Here is a 25,371-nt window from a genome sequence, read left to right as displayed (position 1 = left end):
GCAAATCACCTTTTGCCACATTAAGCATCTCAACTATTTCGTTAGTCTTTTTCTTTATCTTCTTCTTCATTATCATCATCAAGTGTCTAAGTTTTTATCTTCTTATTAGCGGAATTTTCTGGCTTACATAACAAGCCAAATGTAGATAATATCTATACTCCACCTTTAGAGGGGAGTGTTAGAGTTATCTTATTGTTAGAGTCATATGTGTTGTAGGTTTTAGTTCTACATTGGATATTTTATCTATAGGATATTATAGGGAGTCATTTATCTCACATAATAATTAGTGGCGAAGCCCGCTCAGCACCCACACTGGGCCCAAACAAAAAACAAAATTACTATACAATAAATAAATAAATTATTGCATCAAATGGAGGCATGATTTTAGTTGTTCTCGTCCAATAGGTGATTTGAAGTATCTGCTATTGTAGTTATTCGTAATCACCATATCTGCATGTTGTGCTTTTTAGTATTTCTTTTTCTATTAGTATACTAATAATATACCAACATTTGATTCAAATGGCTAAATCTATGTTTGATTTATGGCTTAGTTGTGATTTGTGAGTTGGAGTCGGTCGTTGTCTAGCCGTGCAACGACGCCGTGGCTTATGAAGCTGAGAGCTTCAGTCGTGACACTATTATCGAGCCTGCTGCCGGAACTAAACCGAGAGAGGCGCCCTCCGCTACATGTCCATCGACAGTAGCCACAATTTGCCTATACTGAATCAATATCCTAGCTCCACCCTTGGTAATAATGGATAATAATAGTACATTATCTCATCCCTCTCAACTATTAACATACAAGTCTGATGATGTGGGAGATTAATCCTGGAAGATTGGAAAGGATAGGCAAAACAATAAAATGACTACAACTTTACCATATAATGTTATGAATTACTGTAACAAATCAGAATAATTCTCAGTAATTACCATGATTATAGTCCACCACTCCACCTATAAGGCAATTACATAGAAAAATTAAGCTTGAAGTCTTATCATAATAAAAAGGTTACAAATAACATTAGTACTTACCAAATAGATGTGATGACATTCCGACCAAATAATTAGACTATCAGTTACTTCTGCCAATTAAATGAGCCATTTGTAAATAAGATAACACTTGAATTGAAATTATTGGGTATGTTAATTATAGCTTAGATGCATAGTTGACAACGAAACGATAAGTCAATTGTTGCAAGTAGTAGCTGATACTTTAGCCTGGTAAAAGATTAAATATTGTTCTTTTGATTATCACCAGCTCGTTAGATATATCTCGCATTCATTTTTGCACCGTGAAATGTGGGCTTTTGTTTGATCTTGGATAAAAATGTCAGTTTGTGTTCACTATCTCAGATAGTGCAGTATGTATGCATACATACATACTGCACTATCTGAGATAGTGAACACAAACTGACATTTTTATCCAAGATCAAACAAAAGCCCACATTTCACGGTGCAGAAATGAATGCGAGATATATCTAACGAGCTGGTGATAATCAAAAGAACAATATTTAACCTTTTACCAGGCTAAAGTATCAGCTACTTGATCAAGAGGCAACAGTTCCACTTCAACACCCATTAAAAACAAACGACTTTGAGATCATCATACAAAATCCAAGTTAATTCACTCAACTCACAAACCAAATCCTTTTCTGATTGCAATGCACAAATAATCCTTTCTATTAAATTTACTAGAATTATGTTGATGTTATAACTTATATCTTCATTCTTAGCCATCCTTTCCATCTTACTTCTACTCTGATTTGTGTCTATAACCCATAGAATATCATACCATCATATAAATCTCCTGGACCACATGGAAAATCATACCACTCATAATACTTCATGGTTGTGATTTATAGTACCAATCATTCATTACATTGATCTAAAACTGTATCATCAGAATGCAAATTGTCCCATTGAATTTGAAAAAACAAGAATAAAAATTTGCGCTTTTCTAGGATTAGATTGATTTGAAGTTATTGTGAAGCCAAAAAACACAATGAGACTATAAAAGTCAATATTCTCACATTAAATGGTATTACATAGTTCCTATTACTTTTCACTTATCATATATGTGAAAACAGTAAATCAAGACGATTAATTTAATACCATAATCTTGATTTTCACATATAGTTGTATTGTAGATAGATATAGTCATTTTAATTTATGAAAAAAAAATTTGAATAGCTAAATCAATAAACAATATGCATGTATATAGATTATATGTACATCTAAATAGTTCATAAATAAGCATCCCAATTCTATAATTTTGGGTACATATATCTATGAGTATTTATATTACTTGATACTGAGCTATGAGCATCTAACATGGGCATGAATCTGAGTACCTACACGACTATTTCTAAAAAAAATCAGATTTGATAAATTGAAATATTAAGTATCCACTAGGAATGGGGGGACACAAGTATGCAAGGGATAGATGAAGAGTCCAACTATTAGAGTGTATATTGTAATTAATCTAAAATAAGCAAAGATCAATTATTCTAACTCCTAGCATTCCCAAATTTATAATAGGATGAATCCAAAAACCATGAAATGCACATGTCACAGTACGTGGATCACTCGATTTAACAAAGATCTCAATCATATTTAGATATTAGTTTGGAAATATGAGTATAGTAATCATTCCTTCTTTACATGTATGTTTACTATTGTTGTTTCTTGTTCATTATCGTAATTCAGTATAATTGTGATACAGAGGCGATCATTTTAAAGGTTCACAAAAATGATCCATTAAACAATTGATACATTACAATTGAATAAGTAGTAATACCTCTAACCAAAGTCCGCTCCTTCATTTTCTAATATTAAGGAAAAGGTAAAGACTAGCATTTAAGACCAACAAGCTAACTATATCCATATGACCTATGTCACCTATCTATAAAGAAAGTTTGTTTTATTATCGATAACTTATCATAGTTGAATTAATAGAGCAAAATCAAATTAAATAGAAAGTTAAGGCTATTAATGAAGCAATCCAATATATTTGCTTGCAACATATAAAATTTTTGGTAGAATTGGGTAGCATTAAAAATAAATACACTTATTTTTTATTGGAAAATTAGATGTCAAATAAATACTCCTATATCAATGACACATGTTGAAGTTCTAAGAACTATTGTATGTTACCTTTATCATAAGCAAAAGACATCAAAAGATAGCATTGACATAGATAACTCTTTTATGAAGTATCTTTCTTTCCTATTTGATCTAACCCTTATTCTTTTGGCTTCTTGTGAAAGGTTTCGGCGACTGTATCACCAAGTATGGCATATATTCTTACTTTCTTCTTAAACCCTTACCCCACAAGCAAAAAAATTTCCAACCTTGACTTTAACTCTCCAAGAATAAGAGCCAACCAAATTACATGTTTGAGTACTCAGAGACGCTCCTAGTAGATACAACTTTAATTAGTTTCCAGATGGAAATATTAGGCACAACTTTAGCAGACCTAAGGAAACAAAAGGATAAATTATTTGACGTGACTCTCAATCCCTAGATAAGAGATAAGAATAGTGATTGTCCTGCAAAGCATTCCAATCATCGAAGGTACCTTGAAAAAGAAGAAGAAAAACTAGCTTTAATCGAGTGATCAAAAAAGGAAAACAATTCAGAAGTTTCAAAGTAGTGATCACATAGAGGAGATACAGAGTTGAAAGAAGATTAAAATATTCGTTTATGTTATGGAACTGAGCCGATTCATATTCTCGTGAGCGAGCATAGAAGAAGGGGAAAACAAAGCCATGAAATAGTAAAGAGGAAATAGATGAGCATAAAACTTCGAAATCAGTTGAGTAGCATTCGAGATCACGTTCGGAACAACAATTAAATTGATGACAATCCAAGGTAATAGCTCATCACCTCGTTTCCAGCCAAAATTTCTCCCCGGGAACAGTCTGTGAAGAATGGGACCAAACCTTATAAGGATGATAGAATGATGAGAACCCTAACTTTCATGGCATGTAAAAGGAAACAAACAATCGTACCTCTTTGAAGAACTAGAGCGGGCGCCGAGAGGAACGAATTGGTCGTCGAGTTGAAGGAGAGAGGAAGAAGCGGAAATGGAAGAAACAAGGAAAGGCAGGCGATGATTGGAGGTAGTCGGTTGTTTGGGTGCGTCAAAGTCGTTGAGGTCTGCTGGCGTGAGGGAGGAAATAACGCCAGCATTTAATCATATTTTATAAATCGCATTGTGTTAAATTTACGGGAAACACTTTTTAATTAATTTATAGTAAAATCAATGCCATAAGTTTTTTTTTAAAATTAATTTATGGTATTTTTGTTAAAATAATCTCTTCAGCGTAAAAAAAAAATTGATATGAGTTTTCGTCAGATCGATAAATTTAAATGGATTTTAAATCATAAGTTAATTTTAAAAATAAATCATTGAAAAAATGTACATCAAAATTAATTTTTTTTTTTTATATATTTTACTATCTTACTATTTTATTAAAAATCTCCCCCCTTTACTAACTATTTTTGGTGAAACCTAAAATGAATTTACGTTAATATCCTTTTTTCTATTCACACTAAAAATAATTTCAAGGTTTATTAGTAATTCCACAAGCAAAACAATCAGTGATCTATAGTTTGAGACTCAGCTGCGACATATTATTATGAATTTTTCTTATCATTAATTTTCTCTGGTTGTTTTATATAAAAAAATATAGTTCTCTTTAGTCCCACATCTTAGAATTGACAACACTATGATCAAAGAAGCTTCTATAAATATTTTAAACCAACAATGTTAAAAACTATACTTTTCTTAATTTTTTTTACTAAGATAAGTATAATATTAAATTAAATTAATTTTTTTTCATAAGGAAGCTCCAAACAATTTGGATTTTCAAAGACCCAAATAATTTAGATTTTCAAAAGTCAGATACTTTATCCTAATGACTCTACTTTAGTATTTTAATGCTAAAATGCTTTAATTAATATAATTTCATTATAAATGGTCAATGTGATTTCAATGTATTATATTACACACGCGACGTATGTAATCCTCAATTACAATTTCAACTGTCATATAGTTCTCTTGTCCAAAAACTTTATTTCCAATCTTTACATGTAAAATTTTATTTGTTTCAATTTTTTCATGCAAACATCATTCCCATATTTTTAAGTTAAAAAAGTAAAAAAAAAGAGTATAATTCCTCTTAAATTCAACACTTTAAATTAGAATCGAGCATATTTTCTATCAAATTGAGAACAGTTTTCTCCCATTTAATATAATTTCTGATAAATTCAGCATCATTTAAAGAGAATTTAGTATATTTTCCATTCAATTGAATATCATTTAAAGATAATCTAGTATATTTTCTATCTAATTGAGGTGAAAAAAAGAGTCGTGATCAATTTAATAGAAAATATATTAGATTCTAGTTTAATGTGTTAATTTAAAAGAAATTATACTCATTTTTAGACTTTTTTATCTAAAAAATATAAGTAACAATTAGATAAATTAGTGACTAGGGAGGGGAAATAAAATTTTTAGGATATGGAAACTATATACAAAATTTAAGTTATTATTTTCCCCAGTTCAAATCTCCTGTCCCCAATATCACCTGTCCCCATGTCTCACTCATCGTCCTAGCCCACCAACGCGGCCTCCGACCGCCGCCCCAATCAACACTATAACCCTTAGGTAAAGTGAACTCAAGGGAGTTGTCATCGGCACGATCGGCGTCGGAATCCGGCCGGATCTGAGCAGACTTTCCTCTGTCGTCGATCTAAGCCCCTGCTCAGATCCGACCGGATTTTGGCGTCGATCGTGCCGATGACGACCCCCTTAGGTTCATCTTCCCCAAGAGTTATAGTGTTAATCGGGGCAGCGGCCGGAAGTCACAGACGATGGACTAGAGCGACGTGTGGGACACGGGGACAGAGAGATTTGGGGACAGAAGATTTGAACTCGATTTTCCCTATATATAAATAGGTAAAAGGATTACATGGAGGACAAAAATGAAAATGACAACTAATTTTTTACAAATCATGAAAGCACTTCTCACTTTATTGTTTAATCTAAAATTACACTCTTTGCCACCATTCAGCTATGTACATTTATCATCTTATATTTCATATTATTTTCATGCTCTCATGACGTAGTGTAGATGGTGGACTTATGATATTTCTGATGTAGTCAAGATTCGATTCTTAAGAATTGACAACCTGGGATTTACATCATCATGCGTCTATGCCCTATGTATCTACATTTATCTCCCTCCATATCCGTGGAGTTGGTACTAAGGAGACCGCTAAGGTAACGGACCTATTTTTTTCATACTATTTTCATTATTATTTCTTGTCCAAATTCTAAATCGGTTAGGTGCATTGTAGCAATTGTGTTTTCGTAGCTATTACATAAGCAGTAGTAGCTACGATTATGTAACTGTTATACAATTTATGATAGCTATAGTTTCATAGCGAATAAAACATCTACTTGTTTAAAAATATTTTATGTTGCAACCCCTATAGTTTCATAGTTATTACAATGGTGATTCAACCCTATTTACCTATCACTCATGTTGTACCAGTTATAGTTTTGTAATTGCTGCAATTCAGATTCAACTTGTTCATTAACATTCATATTGTATCAACTGCGAAATTATAGCTAATACAACATATATAGTAACTAAGATTGCGTAGGTACATGTTGTAGCAGTTATGGTTACGTAGCTGCTACAACATGTCCGACTAATTTAGAATTTAGGTAGAGGTAATATTGGAGGGCAGAAGAGTAAATGTACATAAGTTGTAGTAGTTGCAGTTTCATATATACTACACAAATTATAATAATTATGGTTTCATAGTTGATAAAATATATAATTAACGTGCTCAAAAATATTTTATATTATAGCATCTATAGTTTTGTAGTTGTTGTAATGTAGATTCTGATAGTTCTTGTAAAAACTTAAGCCGCATGAATTCTAGACAATCAAAATAAGAATTTAAATAGAAAAATCAAGAATATATGAGCATGGATCTTCGTTTCATTGAGAACATGACATAAGAAAGTAAATACTATAATTACAAAGAACTTGAATGCAACGAAATTGTCATTGTTCTTCGTGTAGAGCTCGTCGATCCAATAATCCCGCGGAAGAAGAAGGAGAAGAAGGTTGGCCTTCCGGAGGAGTTAGGGTTGATAGCGCCGAATTCTCTTCGTCAATGGGGAATGAAGAAATGTCTCAAAGATGCCCTAATTCTCTGAGGACCAACCCATTATATAGTGCACATCTATTATCAACCCACAAAATAATTATAGATGTGAGACTATAAGTCCATATATATACTGAACATCTATTATCAGCATATAGATGATAATAGATGCGGTACTAAAAGTTCTACACATACATGGTCTACATCCAATAACCGAACCCAATAAGCATAAGTTAGATCACTTTAAAGGGTTCAGATCGTATTCACATATGCAACTTACAAATAAACCCACTTGATAGGAATAATTATATCCAACAATCTCCCACTTGGGCTATATGTGAGTTGTATGTGGAATATAAGTAAAACTTTAGTTGATATCAAACTTTATGGGTACAAGATACTTGAGTAAACAATCTGGTCTATTAACTTTATTAGTATAGGACTAGAGAGGTCATGGCTACTGTATATGATCATAACAAGCCCCAATAGTAATCACAATGCCAATGTCATTAATGACATAAATCAAGATATAGATGTGTAGAGTGAAAATTACATGAAATGTGATTAGTACATGCCAATTTTCAACTGGTCCTAAGATAACCTCAAAAGATGTTAGATCATATTTACGAAATACTTTATGCTAAATTGCAATAGCAAATCATGATTAACTTTATGATTCTAAAAGGAATCTGTATCATATTTACAAACACTAAATGCTAAACAATAGTAGTAAATGATGATATCACAGTCAGAATGTCAAACAAACATATAAATTCTCATTAATATTTTAAACTTTAAGTACGTACAATAATCAAAATAAAATATTTATTTTTATTATCAAATATAGAGCAATAAAATAAATACAGACTCTCACTATATGAGTTCTTCTTCCATAAGGATTCTCATATCCACAACATGCACATGAAACACCTTAGCCACTAAGCCTTTGGCGAGTGGATCGGCCAACATGGAATCTGTGCTGATGTGCTCTACCATAATCTGACAACTCTGAACTCTTTCTTTAACCGCTAGAAACTTGATGTCGATGTGCTTGGACTTCGACGAACTACGGTTGTTCTTGGTATAAAGTTCTGCGGATTTATTATCACAATAGATCTTCAGTGGCCTGTCAATGTCATCAACGATCTGTAATGCTGTGATAAAGTTTCACAGCCAAATCTCATGATTGGATGCTTCATAACATGCTACTGTTGGAACCCCAAGGTGTTTTGATGTGAACAAACAAGCTAAGTTAGGTCCTGCGTTTGTTTAAACCTTGTGTCTAAGTGTGCAGGAGCTTAGGAACACAGGAAGTCGAGCGGAAAACGCGACTAGCGAGAAGGACGGCACGGGAGAGAGCCGACGGGCTCAGTGCGTCTGAGGGACGAGGTGTCCGCGGAAGAGTACACCGGTGGACGAGAAGAGCGTGCGCGGCGCTCGAGGGACGAGAAACCGGGAAGGAAGGCTGCTCGAGGAGAAGGCCGGAACATGGGTTCGGGTGAGCCCTATTCCGGAAGGCCGAGATCACCCAAGCTAGCGGAGCCGGACCGGACCGAGACTGGGACTTAACGGAGAAGTCATCCCGGACAAAAAGTCAACCACAGTTGACTTTTTGCTCCGGGCGCCCGGAACCATTCCGGGCGCCCGGAGCATGATTTTGACCAGAATCGCGATTTTCGCAATCTGACCGTTGGGGGATAAAGTTTATCCCCCCGGGGGCGCCCGGAACCACTTTCAGGCGCCCGGACCAGTACTATAAATAAAGTACTGATCTGTACATTAAAAGTAACTACTTGTAATTCAGTGCTTTCATTTGTGTTATTTCCTTCTGTGCTTTCAACGCTGTAAGAGGCTACTCCGCCCAGAGGAGAATCAATTAGTGCGCCTTCTTTGCCTTGGATTAGCAATCCTCTGATTGCAAACCAAGTAATTCCTCTGTGTCTATTTTTCTGTTTTAATTAGTCTCTGCCTTTTTAATTACAAGTTCTTTTAAGTTAGTTGAATATCCGAGAAGGGTTTTTTGGTTTTATCTTGTAGGGCAATTCACCCCTCCCCTCTTGCCGGCCTCCAAAGGGACCCGCTTCAGGAGGACTAACCGCCGATCGAAGCAACAAGATGGCCGGACCAAGCATCGTTCCACCAAAATTCGAGGGGAACTTCGCAGACTGGAAGCGTCGTATGGAGGTATTCCTAAAAACAGATTTTGAAATTCGATTTATTATGAAATACGGTTTTGTAGCTCCAATAGATAAAGATGGAAAAGAAAAAGAAGAGAGCGATTGGACAAAGAAGGAGCAGAATGAGTCGGTAGCAAACAGCCGTGCGGAGCGTGTTACCGCCTCAAGAGGTCAACCGCATTGGAAACTATTTATCTGCTAAAGAACTTTGGGAGAAGTTCTTGGAACTCCACGAAGGCACGTCCGAAGCAAAGCTCGCTAGAAGGGACATCCTCCGCAACAAACTGATGAACATCCGTCTGGAGAAAGGTGAGAAAGTAGTTGGTTTACACGCAAAGGTAAAAGAACTAGTTACTGGTCTCAAAAACCTCGGTGAAACGGTAACAAACCTGGACACTATACGCTACGCGCTCAACGCGTTTCCAAGAACTCCAGAATGGACATCAATCGTCGACGCCTACTACATCTCAAAAGACTTGGAGGTAAGCACTTTAGAAGAGTTGTTTTCTACTCTAGAATTGCATGAAACCAGGTATGCAGGAACGACAAAGGATATAACCCAGACTATGGCGCTGAACGCAACCCAGAAGGATGAACTCGAGTCAGACTCTGAAGACGATCAAGAAGCATACATGGTAAGAAATTTTAAAAAGTTTTTTAGATCTAATAAATTTAAAATGCAGAATAAAAGGAATCAAAAAGGTGGAAGAAAGGTGCGGTGCTACCAGTGTCAGAAGGAGGGACACCTAAGAGAAGACTGCCCAGAACTCAAAAAGGCCAAAAGGAAGTCTCCCAAGAAACACAACCTAAAAGCAACTTGGGACGACACTTCTTCATCCGAATCAGAAGCTCAAGAATATGCCGGAATAGCACTAATGGCAAGCTACGATAGACAAAGTATATCAGAACCTAGCATCGATGAAGGGGGAGCGACCTCGGATGAAAGCAGTGAAGCAGGGGGAGATTCAGGCTTCAAGTCCGACATGGTAAGTGAGGTATGCCTCTTACCCCCTGATCAGCTTTACTCTGGTATCAAAGCTATGACTAAATCCATGTATAAATTAGAAAATAAAAATGTCAAATTAGAAAATGAAATTTTAGAAACAAAGAGAATTTTGGCAAAATCATGTCTTATAGAGGATTTTGAAAAATTGAAAATTGAAAATGAAAAACTAAAAGAAGAAATAGAAAGATTGAAAAAATCTAATGGTTCAAATATTCCTACTTTTAGAAATTTAAATTGGTATTATAGATTTCATCAAAGTCAAATTAGAAATATATTAAAAATCTATATACCCAGGAAATACTTGATTAATCCTGTAGGTAGGAACCTTTACTGGATTCCAAAAACTTGTTTAACTTAAAATTAAAGTCAGACTTAGCATTTTCAGCAAGGAAATTAAACAACTAATTTCTTTATGAGGCTTTGTCTAAGGAAGTGGTTGTTGCTCCAATAACCAAGAAGGCCTAGTGCCTCGCCACGACCTGGAAGCCAACTATCGAAATGAAAAGTTTAATTGACTAACTGAAAAAGCATTAATTTAAATTACTTAATGCTTTAAAAGAGTTATTCAATTTGTGTTAGAAAATATTTAAAAACTTTCTAACTTAACTTAGAAATTCTTTATTATCTTAGAAATTTTCATGAAAATTGACTTGGAATTTTTTTGTAAAGTTAACTTAGATTTTTTTTGCCTTATCATTTAAAAAAAAAAAATTTAGAAAATTTAGAAAAATTTTTTTGGGAATGCTGAGATAAGTTTTAAACTTAAATTTTTTTTATGACTGTTCTTATCTGAAAAATATTTTTTTCCAAACGAAAAATTCTGAAGAGTGTCTTTACTAAATATTTAACACTCAAAAGTTCTTGTCTGAATTTACCTTAGACTTGTTTATAACCCCAATTTTTATGTGATCAAAGGGGGAGAAGTATGTTAAGTCTAGGGGGAGGTACTATAATTTTTCAATTGAAAAATATTTGGACTTATTTTAATATAAATTGTTTTTATTGCATATGGTTACCCTAACTTAACTTGGGTTGCTCACATCAAAAAGGGGGAGATTGTTGGAACCCCAAGGTGTTTTGATGTGATCAAACAAGCTAAGTTAGGTCCTGCGTTTGTTTAAACCTTGTGTCTAAGTATGCAAGAGCTTAGGAACACAGGAAGTCGAGCGGAAGACGCGGCTAGCGAGAAGGACGGCACGGGAGAGAGCCGACAGGCTCAGTGCGTCTGAGGGACGAGGTGTCCGCGGAAGAGTACACCGGTGGACGAGAAGAGCGTGCGCGGCGCTCGAGGGACGAGAAACCGGGAAGGAAGGCTGCTCGAAGGAGAACATGGGTTGGGTGAGCCCTATTCCGTGGCCGAGATCACCCAGCTAGCGGAGCTAATGCAGACCGAGACCGGGACTTGGAGAAGTCATCCGGACAAAAGTCAACCGTGATTGACTTTTTGCTCGGCGCCTGTCCGGCGCCGGAGCTGTCCGGCGCCGGGTGTCCGGTGCGGAATGCTTCCGGGCGCCGAGTGCCGGAATGCTTCGGCGCCGGGCATGATTTTGACCGAATCACGATTTTATAATCGACCGTTGGGGATAAAGTTTATCCCAGGCCGGAACCACTTTCAGCGGACCGATACTATAAATAAAGTACTGATCTGTACATTAAAAGTAACTACTTGTAATTCAGTGCTTTCATTTGTGTTATTTCCTTCTGTGCTTTCAACGCTGTAAGAGGCTACTCCGCCCAGAGGAGAATCAATTAGTGCGCCTTCTTTGCCTTGGATTAGCAATCCTCTGATTGCAAACCAAGTAATTCCTCTGTGTCTATTTTTCTGTTTTAATTAGTCTCTGCCTTTTTAATTACAAGTTCTTTTAAGTTAGTTGAATATCCGAGAAGGGTTTTTTGGTTTTATCTTGTAGGGCAATTCACCCCTCCCCTCTTGCCGGCCTCCAAAGGGACCTATAGCTACCAACTCTACCTCCATAGTAGAAGTGGCTACTAGCTTCTACTTGATGTTCTTCCAAGATATAGCCCCTGCAGCAAGCATGAAAATATAGTTTGAAGTAGATCTTCTGCTATCCAAGCATCCAGCAAAATCGGAGTCTAAATATCCAATCACCTCCAGATGATCTGATCTCCAATACGTGAGTATATGTCCTTTAGTTCTTTACAAATAGCATATCACTCTCTTTACCGCTTTCCAATGTGACGGTCCTGGATTACTAACATATCTGCCTAACATCTCCACTATAAATGTTATATCTGGTCGAGTACAAACTTGTGTATATATGAGACTTTCCACTGCTGACACATATGAGAATTGCTCCATCTCTTTTATTTCAAGTTTAAGCCATGGACACTGCTATAAGCTGAACTTGTCACCTCTTGACACAAATGTGTCACCGGGTATACAGTTCTGCATATCATACCTTATAAGCACCTTTTCAATATAGGCCTGTTGTGAAAGTTCAAGAATGTCTCTTGAACGATCACGATAGATCTGTATACCTAAAACAAAGGATGCTTCACCAAGATCTTTCATTTCAAAATTACCAGATAGAGATGACTTAGTTTGAAGCAACAGATCCTTATTATTGCTCGCAAGTAATATATTGTCCACATACAAAACAAGTATAACAAACTTGTTTCCACTGAACTTAACATATATGCACTAATCAACGAGGTTCTTTTTAAATCTAAATGAGATAACCAGTTAATCATATTTATGGTACCACTGACGAGACACCTGCTTTAAACCATAAATGGACTTCTTTAATCTACATACTAGGTGCTTTGAGTATTTAGACTTAAAGTTCTCTAGTTGCACCATTTATATAGACTCCTCTATGTCTTCATTGAGGAATGCAGTCTTTACGTCCATTTGATGTAACTCTAAATCATAATGAGCTACAAGTGCCATGATTACTCTAAGGGAGTCTTTCATCGGCACAGGTAAGAAAGTCTCCTTGTAATCAATGTCTTCTTTCTGAGTGAATCCCTTGGCAACAAGACGAGTCTTATACTTTTCGACATTACCCCTGAAATCCTGCTTGATTTTAAATATCCATTTACAACCAACGGGCTTCTTTCCTTCAAGCAATTCGACAAGTTCTTAAACGTCATTGTCCGCTATAGACTTCAACTCTTTTTGTATGGCATTAATCCACCTTTCAGGGTTAGAGCATTGTTTGACTTTTTGAAAAGATATAGGATCACTCTCCCACCCTATGTCAAAATCATGCTCTTGGAGATAAACATAATTATGAGAATTCATGGTTCTCCGTTCCCTTATGGATCGCCTTAAAGGCACTTGTGTTTAAGGTGGTTGAGGTACTTGCTCATCAATATGAGGCAATACTTCAATTTCAATGGCAAGTTCCTCCAATTACATTGGATGTCATGAGAATATCTTGGTTCACTACTCTCACTGGATGTGTGATACACATAATGTGTGGTATGGTAACCATACCACTACTAATCACACTAGTAGTAACCATAGGAGGATCGTCAATACTTTCCTCAAAAGATACTTTCTTAATTTTATTACTCCCACTGTCCTCAATGAACTTGACATTTCCCGTTTCGAGGATCTATTAGAGGGATCATAAAATTTATACCCTCTCGACTTCTCAGAGTATCCTACAAAATAACAGCTAACTGTTCTTGAGTCCAGTTTTTTTTTCATTAGGCTTGTAAGGCCTAGCTTCAGCTGGGCAACCCCAAACGTGTAAGTACCTAATGCTAGACTTCTTACCCATCCACATCTTGAATGAGGTTTTAGTTACTGTCTTACTAGGTACTCTATTGAGTAGGTAAGTTGCAGTCTTTAGTGCTTAACCCCACAAAGACTCTGGTAGAGAAGTGAAAGTCATCATACTTCTTATCACGTCTTTTAGCGTTCGATTATGATGCTCAGCTATACCATTCTAACTGGGTGTACCAGGCATGATATACTGAGGCACAATTCCACACTTAGCAAGGTAATTCGTAAAAGATCCTGGACATTGTTCACCTAATCCATCATATCGACCGTAATATTCACCTCCACGGTCGGATCGAACAATTTTAATTTTCTTACTTAGTTGAAGTTTAACTTCAACTTTAAAAATTTTGAACATATCTAAAGATTACGATTTCTCATGAATAAGACCATCCACACCAGCTTCTCTATCCAAAATGCATAATTTAGGGTAAAAAAATTACTTTATTAAATTTGGATATTCACTTTTCAATACATCATATATCAGTTTCTCTATTTCTTCTCTCTCCTATATAATGTTTAGGGAATGGAATTCATTCCCTAAATTTAGAGAAGCACTGTTCATAAATACATAATTTAGGGAATCGATAGGGTAGCTAATGTAAAGATTTTTTAGCTACCCTATCCAAAATTTAAGGTAACATTTTTGAATAGGGTATCTGATGTGGATGCTCTAAGGCACAGATAGTCAAATCTGGAATAGTCATCTATGAAGCTAATAAAATATGTGTGTCCATTCTAAGATGTCTTAGGGAATGATCCACAAATATCCGTATGTATTAACTCTAAAATATCACTACAACAGCTAGCCCCCTTATTCTTTTTGTTAGTAGTCTTCCCCTTGATATACTCTATGCAAACATCAAAGTCTAACATGTCATGGGAAATGAGAATTCCATGTGACATTAACTTTTCTAGGCATTGTTTGGATATATATCCTAAATGCCTATACCACAACATGGAAGAATTCTCGTCGGTCAATTTACGTTTTGTACCTATACTATGTCTTATTACGTTGTCAACTGTAGAAGTAAAAGTGTTCAATTTATAAAGCTTACCAACCAAAGAACCATTGCCAACCAACACTAAACTAAAGAAAATACCAAAAATTCCATTTCTAAATGAACAAGAATAACCTGATTTGTCCAAACAAGAAATTGAAATTAAATTTCATCGAAAAGATGGTACAATAAATATATTTTCTAAATCTAAAAAAATATTGGTTCCTAAATAAAGCCTAAAAACACCAATCAACTCGACTTTAGCCTTCTTTCCATTTCTTGTATAAATGTACTTTCACCATCAAGCGGAAGTCGGCTCCTGAGATAACCTTGTATAGTGACACTTATGTGAGTAATAGCACCGATATCTATCCACCAAGTGTCAGTGGGTACTATAGCTAAATTAACTTCCGAACTAACAAAATTTTGAAAACTCCCAAAATCTACAGTTTGCTTTCATTTTCCTTTATTAATCCTTTTTCTCTTCTTGCTTGAACCTTGAGATCTAGATGCTAAGTGAGCACTTTCAGGTGTCTCAAGCCTCAGTCTCTCCCTTATGTTTCCTTTTCTAGTATACCGCATGGTTACTAACTTCGTAAGAAGTGTGGTAGTCTCGACCTTTTGATTTGAGGTGAATCAGTCTGCCAATTGGTCTAAGAAACTCCTAGCATCTCCTCCCTCGATTATTGAGCCCTTTATTGGTGTCGGTATTGAAAGCTTCATGATACTCAAACATATGGATTTGATTTCTCCCACGACTGAAATTCAGTCCTCTGCTCTATAGTGCTAGCACTAGTCAGAGGTGCGGGATGATCATTCCTTAATGCATAGTCTAAGTTCATGCAACCTAAGACTACGATCACACATTCTTTTCATTCAGCAAAATTTGAACCAGTTAGTGTTGAGATGTTATTAATATTGACAGTTACAGATTGCACTAAAATTAAAGAGAGAAATTTATTTAAGCTCACGATTTTACTAAAGCCAAGAATATATAAGTAATATAAAATTATGCAAATAAAATAAAATTTTAAATGCATATAAATTGGTTCTTTATGAGATACCAAGTACAATATAATGTACTTTCCTTTGGCCTGACACATTATTTATTAGTAATACTCTCTAATATAACTCAAACTTTAATTGGTCACACAATGTGTCTTCCTTTGGGTCGACCCATTGTGCGCATAATATGATACTTTATATGAGTTATATTTTGGTCCATAGTTCACAACAACCTTAATCAACCACATAATATGTCTTCTTTTGGGTCGACATATTTTGTGCATGATCTGAATAAAATAATATTTTATTCCATAGTTGTAAGTTACCTTATGCATATATCTGGCATAAAAGTAACCTTCCTTTGGGTCGATTACTTTTAGCATAAATATACATCTACCAACACAAAATGTACTAAACCTACCTAAGGTGTCTTCCTTTGGACCGACACATTAGTTCAACTTAGTAGCACGTTGTGTAGATAGACCCAAGAAAATGTTGGATCATGAATTCAATAGAGGGGGGTGAATATCGATTAAAAAACTTTATCGAGTAAGTACGCAGCAGAAAAAACGAGAAGAGAGAGCAACGCTAACACAAGTAATCTTTTTACTTGGTTCGAAGCCTTCAGCGACTCCTACTCCAATGTCCGCACTCGTTGAGTGCTTTCGTTAGGCAATCCACTAGCAATTCGAAATATTTATTACAAAAGAAGTATAGGAATTACTTAGAAGAGAAAAACCGACAATAATAAAAAGGACACACAAATTAGCACTTGTCGGAGAGCCTTCGCAGCGTCGCAAGAGCACAGGAGACCAGATCGTGAGTTCTTTCTTTGCTTCAGCCTTCACCCTCCTTATATAGGAGGTTCGGGGTGCCCGGATCCCTTCAGGGTGCCCTGAATGTGACATAGCCAAGCCAACCAGGGTGCTCCACGTGGCGATACTTGTTTGGGGATAAAACTTACCTCCGGGCACCCAGACCCTTGTTTTCTGCAATTTCCTTCCTGCAAGAAAACATCAGTCTGAGGCAAGTATAAATCAAATCCTGCAAAATAGAATGTTAGCATAATTTATAGATAAGCAGAATAGTAATTAGATTTCATCTCCTCAAGACTGGAATATAGTCACGATCTCGACTTAGATATCTGAAATGGATCTAAGTTGGATTGGCGTCTAATGTTCCCTTCACAGGAACACGTCCTCACAGTTACTCCCCTCTAGTGACTTACCTTCACTTACTTGTCAGACGTCCGGTCAGCCCTTCAACCCTTCTAGACTTCGTGCCAGCTATCCGATCAGCCCGTCGACCTAGATGGACTTCGTGCCAAACGTCCGGTCAGCCCATCGATCCGTTTGGACTTCGTGTCAGCTATCTGGTCGGCCCGTCGACCTAACTGGGTTTCATGCCAGACATCATGTCAGGTCGTCGACCTCTCTAGGCTTCTTTTGCACACTCGATCAGAGTGTTAAATAACAACAAAACTAACTTAACATATTTTGTCATTCATCAAAACTTGAGTTAGACTGTTAGTGTTAACCGCACCAACAATCTCCCCCTTTTGTGTTGTAATGTATACTAAAAGCCTAGCTTTTGTTAGTGTTAACCGCACCAACAATCTCCCCCTTTTGTGTTGTAATGTATACTAAAAGCCTAGCTTTTGTATAAACATTTATTTAGAAATAAGAATCACATTGGTCAAATGTTTACATTTATGCTAAGTGTAGTTGTCCGTTTAATTTGTATTGTAGATAACATGGTGTGAGGAGACACACAGAAGTTCATGTTATCAGTTCCTTATAAATTATAAGCAGTTACTCATGACCAAGATGGAATGGGACAAACCATTGGAGTGGTTGTAGTGTAATTAGGTATTAGTTTATCTTGACTAATAAATTACACTAGTACACTATGAGTGTATTGAGCAGGACTATTTGAGGTAGTTTCTTTTTATACTGACTCTATAAAAGAACAAAACCTTTGTTATTATGAAAGTGTATACTCTTAATCATGATATAATAACAAGCACGTATATTTAATATTTATTTCTTTAATTTATCAAAGGGTGCGATTTAGCTCGTTAAATCAATAGACCGATAAGTTGTGAAATGATATTATTTATATGGTGTGCTGTTGATTATAGAATGAAACTGTGTCCTAGTAATCTAGGTTGATGATGCCCCCTTGAGGAGCTCATAAGGATTGTCATGTAAACCCTACATGTGGACTTAGTCCGACATGACAATAAGGTTGAGTGGTACTACTCTTGGAGCTAGATATTAATTAAGTGAGTCGTTAGTAACTCATTTAATTAGTGGACATTCAATATCTTAAACACAGAGAGACTAACACACTCATAATAAGAAGGAGCTCATATTGTAATATGGGATTGGTGCGGTAGTGCAATAATAATTCTTTAGTGGTATGAGTTATTATTGATGAACTTGAGTTAGGTGTTCGGGGCGAACACGAGAAGCTCAAGCTCATCGGGAAACCAAAGTCAATTCTCCTCTAGGTCCCTATTGTAGCCTCTTATATAAAGTCTTATATCCACCCAAAGCCTAGCTTCTTAAGGCCCAAGTTAGGACCGGCCAAGCCTTGCTTGGAGACCAAGCAAGGGGCCGACCAAGCTAAGCTTGGAGGCCAAGCTAGGGTCGACCAAGACTTACTTGGTGCCCAAGCAAGTGGTCGACCACATCATGAAGAGAATGAAGTTTTATTTTGTAAAATCTTTCCTTTTATAGAGATCCATAAAAAGGATTTAAAAGGATGATTTTAATATAAAACTTTCCTTTTTTAGATCGGCCATAAAAGAAAATAAAAGGGAGTTTTTATTTTGTTAAAAACTTTCCTTTTATGTTGGTTTAAAAGAGAGTTTTAAATTTTTAAATCTTTCATTTTATAAATTTCTACAAAGGAATAAAAGAGAGATTTGAAATCTTTCCTTATTTGTAGTTATCTATAATGTGAAAGAAAGATTTTAATTTTTGATAAAACTTTCCTTTTGTAACCATGTTTTATTTTAAATCTTATCTTTTATAGATATCCATAAAAGGATTTCAAAGAGAGAGATTTTAATTTATAAAACATTCCTTTTATAATTATCCACAAAAGGGATTTTAAAAGAGAGATTTTAATTTTGTTTAAAATCTTTCCTTGATTGGAGAATAAGCATATGGCAGGCTATGTCATAGGAGAAAAAGGAAGTTTTATTTTTGTTACAAAATTTTCCTTTTTTGCAATCACCAAGGAATATAAAAGAGAAGGAGGGGTGTCTCACCCAATAACACTTCTTCTATTCCTCTCTATTCTTCCTTGGTGGATGACCCTTGCTCTTTCTCTCTTCTCCTTTGTTTTCCCTCTTGGTGGCTAGCGGCATCTTGGTGTGGAGATCTCTTGGTGGTCGGTTGCTTGAAGGAGAAGAAGAAGAGAAGGAAGCTCTCTTGTCTAGCATCCCTTGGAGGAAAGTTGGTGGCCAAATCTTGAAAGCTTTGGAAGAAGCTTAGGTGGACTACCTCTTGGAAAATCGTCACCCACACGACGTTCAAGAGAAGGAGAGGAATACAATGTTGGGACCGAAATATAGTTGAGGGGGGGGGGGGGGTGAATAGCTCGTCGTTGCTTGTTTCTTCAAGATGATATGCAGCGGAAATACAAGAAAACAAACACACAATGCTAACTCTAGGGATTTACTTGGTATCCACCTCAAGAAGAGGTGACTAGTCCAAGGATCCACACACTCACGTACCCTCACTACAAGAAAAACCCTCATAGACATCGGCGGAACAACATCGGTTTTAAGCAAAAATCGATGTCTTTGAGTATTTTACATCGGTTTTTTCAAAAACTGATGTCTATGAGCGCAGATTTTCGCTCATAGACATCGGTTTTTTTAGTCGATGTCTATGAGTGCTTTTTTTCGTTAATAGACACCAATTTGAACAACGGTTTTTAAAATTCGGTGTCTATGATAAAATAATTCCGTCCAAACCTAAACTTATATCGCGCTGTCCACCGTATGCAAAATTTAATTTTCTCATCTTGATTGCCTTCTCATGGATCTCTAGGGTTTTTCAGCGAATCTCACTGCCCCGCCGCCTTGTTCATCGTCTTCCAAGGGGCGCCGTCTGTGGCTTGAGGCGTTCCTCGCCGACTTTGATCGCTCTTTGGGATCATCTTGTTTGTGGCATCTTCCTAGATCTCCGATTGCATCTGAGTTATTTGTTTGGGTCGTTTGATGGACTTCGAGCAACCAGATCGGTACAGAAACAGGAGGGGCTACCAGCGGGCGGGGCCGTCTCAGGTTCCAGACAGAAGCAACAAGGTATGCTTCCACTGGCAGGCGGGGCGATGCAGCCGTCACCCGTGTCCCTTTCTCCATAGCAACCCGCCGCAGACCGTGCTCGCCGATGGCGCTGCCAAGCGGGGGCACTTGCAAGGCCACGTGCCTAGAAATATTGCCTCTGCGGGTGCGCCGCCCTCCAAGTGGGGTAAGGGTCGAGCGGGTGGCAAGGCTCCCGACAAAATCTGCAATTACTTCCTCGCTGGAAATTGTAGTTTCGGAGATAAGTGTAGGTTCCTGCATTCGTGGTTCATGAGCAATAGCTTCTCTCTCTTGACCCAACTCCAGGGGCATCAAAAGGTGGCTCTTTTGGTTTCTTTTGCTTCACTTGCTTTTGGTGGCTGATAGTCTGAATATTCTGATAGGTAGTGACTGGTATCGCTTTGCCTTCAGGGTCTGATAAACTCTACTCTTGTAGCAAGGATGAGTCTGTTCGTGTTTGGGATACTCAAACTGGGAAGGTATTGATGCTCTTCAAACTCCTTTACTACATCGATAAAGGAATCACATAGTGCCTGACTCTTGCAATTTTGTGGAAGTGTGTTAGAGCCATCAATATGGGAGGTGAGGTTGGATGTATGACCAGTGAAGGTCCTTGGTTATTTATTGGAGTTATGAATGTTGTCAAGGTCAGAGCTCTTAGAATATGTTACCATCATGTCATATAAGGAAATGGAGAAATGGATTTGTTTGTATGCTGGTTCAGGCATGGAACACACAAACAACAACAGAACAAGGCCTTGATGGCCTTGTCGGACAAGTTTACGCTTTGACCGTTGGTAATGGTATGCTATTTGCTGGAACACAGGTGCTTCTTTTCTATCTAACATTATTTGTTATACCTTTATTTTAATGTGTGTTGTTCATTTCATGATCTCCATACATCATGTGATGTACATTTTGAATGTTTTCAACTATGCCTTAACTTTGTGCAGGATGCACGAATATTGGTGTGGAAATTTAGTGCTGCTGGGAATGTCTTTGAAACTTATAAACCCTTGCACACAGGGATACTTATATTATGCTTTCTGTTATCCGTGACAGTATAGTTTAATTAAAAATTGTACTCATTGGAATCTTTCAAAAGATTTTGTGAGTAGAGTTACGTAATTTTTCTCCAAGAAGCAATCACTTCCCCTCCTGTAGTTACCTAGCAGTCATTTTAAATAATCGTATGATTTTAGTCTAACTTTAAACTTAATTGAAATTGAAATGCATTATCTGGGATTTTATTCTCACATGAGATAATTGCATAAATTTGTGTAGTCTAATTCAATTGTGTTAGGCATCTAACATTGTTTCCATAGTCAAGCTAACTAATACACCAATATCCAGTTATCTGTGTGCTATTCATATCATGGCCAGTTAAACCATTATTTAAATCTATGTTTTAGATTGTTTTTCATACTAGCATGCTGTATCACTCTTTGCTTATTCCTTTGCTGTAGTATCAACTTGAAATATGAGAATAATCTTTAAGCTCAATCACAATTCAAGATTTATTAGCATTTTGAAGAAGATGGTGTTTCAACATTGCTCTAAAAGGTGATATTAGTAATTCTTAATTTAATATTCTCCTCTATTGTAATATTATTTTAATGGTGATTATCTGAGGTTATTGAAATTTATTATGTCAATACAAGTAGAATCTTTTTGAGTTTCTGAAGTTATCTGTTTAAATAAAAATCTTCTCTTCCTATTAGTAATTCTGTTGCTTGCTAGTGATTATGCTTATCTACTATTTGCTTTACTCTCACATGTGAGAGTCAGTTCTTTTCTTACATGTTTGTTTATATAAGATATTTAAGTTTATTTTATTTATAACAAGTACTCTCTTTTTTCTTGTGTTTAGGAAAGTGAAAGTGAGGATGATGGTCTTGACATGGGTGATGATGATGATGTTGAGGAACCTGAAAATGAACCAGAGGTTGTTATGAAAGAACCAACCATTTAGAAACCTGCTCCTGTTTCAGCACCACCCAAAGATGCTGAAAGGCAACTGTCAAAGAAGGAGCTTAAGAAAAAGGAAATGGCAGAGCTGGATGCACTTCTATATGAAATGGGCATTGCAAATTTTAATTAGTTTATTTTTGATAGATAGTAAATTTTAATTCACTTGAGTTGCTTCATACATATGAAGCGACTATTTAATGTGTGTTGAATTTGTTTATCCTTGTTATGCAGACAAGAAGCAATTGGAGCAAAGTAGTGAAGGGGAGAAGAAAGAAAGTGCTGGTGCTCCTTCAGAGAATAGAATCTTAAAGAAGAAGAAATCCAAGAAAGAAAAATCATCAAAGGAACAGGAGGAGCATGATCAGAATCAGGAGAAAGGAGACATTGAAGCTGAAGTGGCAGATGCATCTGCAGTTGACGTAAAGGAAAGGATAAAGAAGGTGGCCTCCATGAGGTAGAAGAAATCAAGCAAAGAGATGGATGCCGAACAGTTGAATAAAAGGGCTTCTTACTTAAGTAGTAGGCTAATTGGTACCTCAACTAGTCAATTAGTGGATACGGACTTGATGTGTATAATATTTATATGGATACGAACTTGATGTGTATAATATTTATGTGTTGGTTACATGGATATTGACTTGTCTGTATAATATCGATTTTTCACTGTTTCGGAAATCAAATCTGTGTCGTTAAACAATGCTGATATTACATCGGTTTTCCACTGTTGCAAAATCGGTGTCATTAACTAATATTACATCGGTCGTATACCGCTGCCAAAACTGGTATTATTAACATATAATATTACATCAGTTTTACACCCGATGTCGTTAAGTGCTACTACACCGGTTTTAACCCGATGTCTAAAATGGCAGACCTTTTACATCACCTTCATAGACATCGGTCGAAAATGTAATAGACACCGGTGGAAAACCGATGTCTATGAGGGTTTTTGTTGTAATGCCTCCATTATAAAAGCACTCCTTCTCGGTAACTACCGAAGGCGGAGAAGCCCTACAATACTCTCAATACAACAAGAAACAAAGAGAAGCAAATACAAGGGAAAGCTTACACGGCTTACACAAGAAACCCTAATCCTAACTTCTTCTTCTTGCTATAGATTCGTCTCTTGACTTGGAAATGCTTCCAAAAACCTTCAAGATCTGGCGTGAGAGTGAAGAATATCGCTGTGGAACGTTGTGATCGCCCGTAGAGTGGAATCGAAGAAGTGCCGAAATGCTCGCCAACGGCTAATATCAGCGCTAACAGTCGGATCCCAATCGATTGAATTGCTCTCAATCGATTAGGGAGGCTTTGGATTGATCGACCGATCGCTCCAGAGCACCTCTGTACTCTTGGGAATTGCATGGATCGATCAGCCAATCGATCCAGTCTTATTCCACGAAATTGCAGCTCCCAATCGATCAGTCGATCGATTGGAGGCTCCCAATCGATCGACCGATCAATTGGGAGGCTTTCTGTTCGATCGGGAATTCCCCGCAATCAATCGACTGATCGATTGGGGAAGCCTTTATCATGGGGACTCACCCAATCGATCAGCTGATCGATTGGGCATGAGCCAATCAATCAGCTGATCGATCCAGCTCCTTGTTTTTGCCCAAAACCAAGTCCAAAGTCTCCTAAACCAACATCCGGTTAACCATGACCTGTTGGTACATCATGCCTAGTATCCGGTCACCCTCGACCTGCTAGGACTCCCTCACCAAGTATCCAGTCAATCCCTTTGGCCCACTTGAACTTTTCTCCTCGTGCCAAGTGTCCGGCCATCCTTGACTCACTTGGACTTATCTCCACCAGGTGTCCGATCAACCTTGATCCACCTGGATTTTTCGTGCCTGGCTTCACTCACCAGGACTTCCCTTTTGCCTAGATTCACTCACTAGGACTTCTCATCTGCCTGGCTTCACTCACCAGGACTTTCCTTACCGCCTAGCTTCACTCACTAGGATTTTCACCTGGCTTCACTCACCAGGATTTTCTTCTGCCTAGCTTCACTCACTAGGTCTTTCACCTGGCTTTACTCACCAGGATTTTCTTCTGCCTAGCTTCACTCACTAGGGCTTTCCACAACTGCCTGGCTTCACTCACTAGGACTTTCTAGTCTGCCTAACCTCCCAGTTAGGACTTTCACCTGGCTTCACTCACCAGGATTTTCCAGTCAACCTTGACCTACTTGACTCTTCTTCACAATCTCCCCACATGAACAATTACACCTGCAATCTCCATGTCTTGTCTCCATGTATTGTCAAACATCAAAATCCAAACATCAAGACTCGAGCTTGACCCAATTCATGTAACGACCCACCTTCTGGGTACTGGCTGTAAGGCCGGTCGCTACAATTATGCTAAACTATACTATGCGAAAAACTGGCTAATCCAAAATTTTGCTAAACTATTATCTTTAAAATCTGATTTTAATATTCTAGGTGTACCTAGGAGTTGTACACATGCTAGGGGAGGTGTTTACAACTAATAATAAACTTCGGATCGATCCACAGACCGATCTACTGATACTGGTACGGTAGGAACCTCCAGATCGTTCAACCGACCGATCCATAACTAGGCTGCAATTCTGTACCGGAGCCTTCGACGCCACCAATAGACCGCGCTGCGGCGGGTGACGTTCTCGATCGCTGGCATCAGGGACTGGCTCCATCGACTGGCGTCAGTGATTCAGCCCCGATCGATCCACGGATCGATCGTGGAACAATAAAGTTTCGTCGCAGAAATCAGATCCCGATCGGGTTCACCGACCGATCATAGCTTCTCAGCCCCGATCGATCCACGATCGATCGTAATACGAACGAAGTTGTCGTCAGATAACAGTCCACGATCGGTCTCGACCGATCGAGACTCTCGATCGGTCTCACGACCGATCAGACTGGATCGGTCTGCTGACCGATCAGGGGTTTCTGATTTCGAGCTGAAACTCTGAT

At 37.3% G+C, this 25,371-nt stretch overlaps 2 protein-coding genes across 14 annotated transcripts in view; one reads left to right on the top strand and one right to left on the bottom strand.

The window, feature by feature from the left end:
- LOC122052825 overlaps nucleotides 1–4,174 on the bottom strand; it is a 34,016-nt gene extending 29,842 nt beyond the window's left edge. For 4 of the 9 annotated variants that reach the window (XR_006132105.1, XM_042614541.1, XM_042614548.1 and 1 more), the window contains exons 1-4: nucleotides 4,011–4,174; nucleotides 3,886–3,920; nucleotides 1,033–1,082; nucleotides 931–954 (exon numbers count right to left, since the gene is read on the bottom strand). The gene's annotated coding sequence lies outside the window, so the exon portion shown is untranslated. Of the gene's footprint in view, nucleotides 1–930; nucleotides 955–1,032; nucleotides 1,083–3,885; nucleotides 3,942–4,010 lie in introns of all 9 variants that reach the window. The other 5 variants (XM_042614542.1, XM_042614546.1, XM_042614544.1 and 2 more) reach the window with 5 other exon arrangements.
- A 15,960-nt stretch (nucleotides 4,175–20,134) lies between these two features.
- On the top strand, nucleotides 20,135–23,042 carry LOC122052824 (zinc finger CCCH domain-containing protein 17-like). Of its 5 annotated transcripts, none has more exons than XR_006132102.1 (6): nucleotides 20,135–20,764; nucleotides 20,830–20,925; nucleotides 21,004–21,093; nucleotides 21,171–21,272; nucleotides 21,400–22,009; nucleotides 22,317–23,042. XR_006132102.1 is itself a non-coding variant. In XM_042614540.1 (5 exons), exons 1-5 carry the CDS (start codon nucleotides 20,360–20,362, stop codon nucleotides 22,322–22,324), a joined length of 678 nt encoding a protein of 225 aa, XP_042470474.1. In that variant the 5' UTR covers nucleotides 20,135–20,359; the 3' UTR covers nucleotides 22,325–23,042. The 5 variants fall into 5 exon arrangements, 3 of the variants coding, with proteins under 3 accessions (XP_042470474.1, XP_042470473.1, XP_042470472.1); XR_006132103.1 differs by lacking the exon at nucleotides 21,400–22,009 and having other exon boundaries at nucleotides 20,138–20,764; nucleotides 22,317–22,490; nucleotides 22,649–23,042; XM_042614540.1 differs by lacking the exon at nucleotides 21,400–22,009 and having other exon boundaries at nucleotides 21,171–21,249.
- Nucleotides 23,043–25,371: the final 2,329 nt, after the last annotated feature.

This window comes from Zingiber officinale, chromosome 3A, assembly GCF_018446385.1.
Source record: "Zingiber officinale cultivar Zhangliang chromosome 3A, Zo_v1.1, whole genome shotgun sequence".
In the NCBI taxonomy this organism is placed as follows: Eukaryota; Viridiplantae; Streptophyta; class Magnoliopsida; order Zingiberales; family Zingiberaceae; genus Zingiber; species Zingiber officinale.
This window is presented reverse-complemented; position numbering and strand designations above follow the sequence as displayed.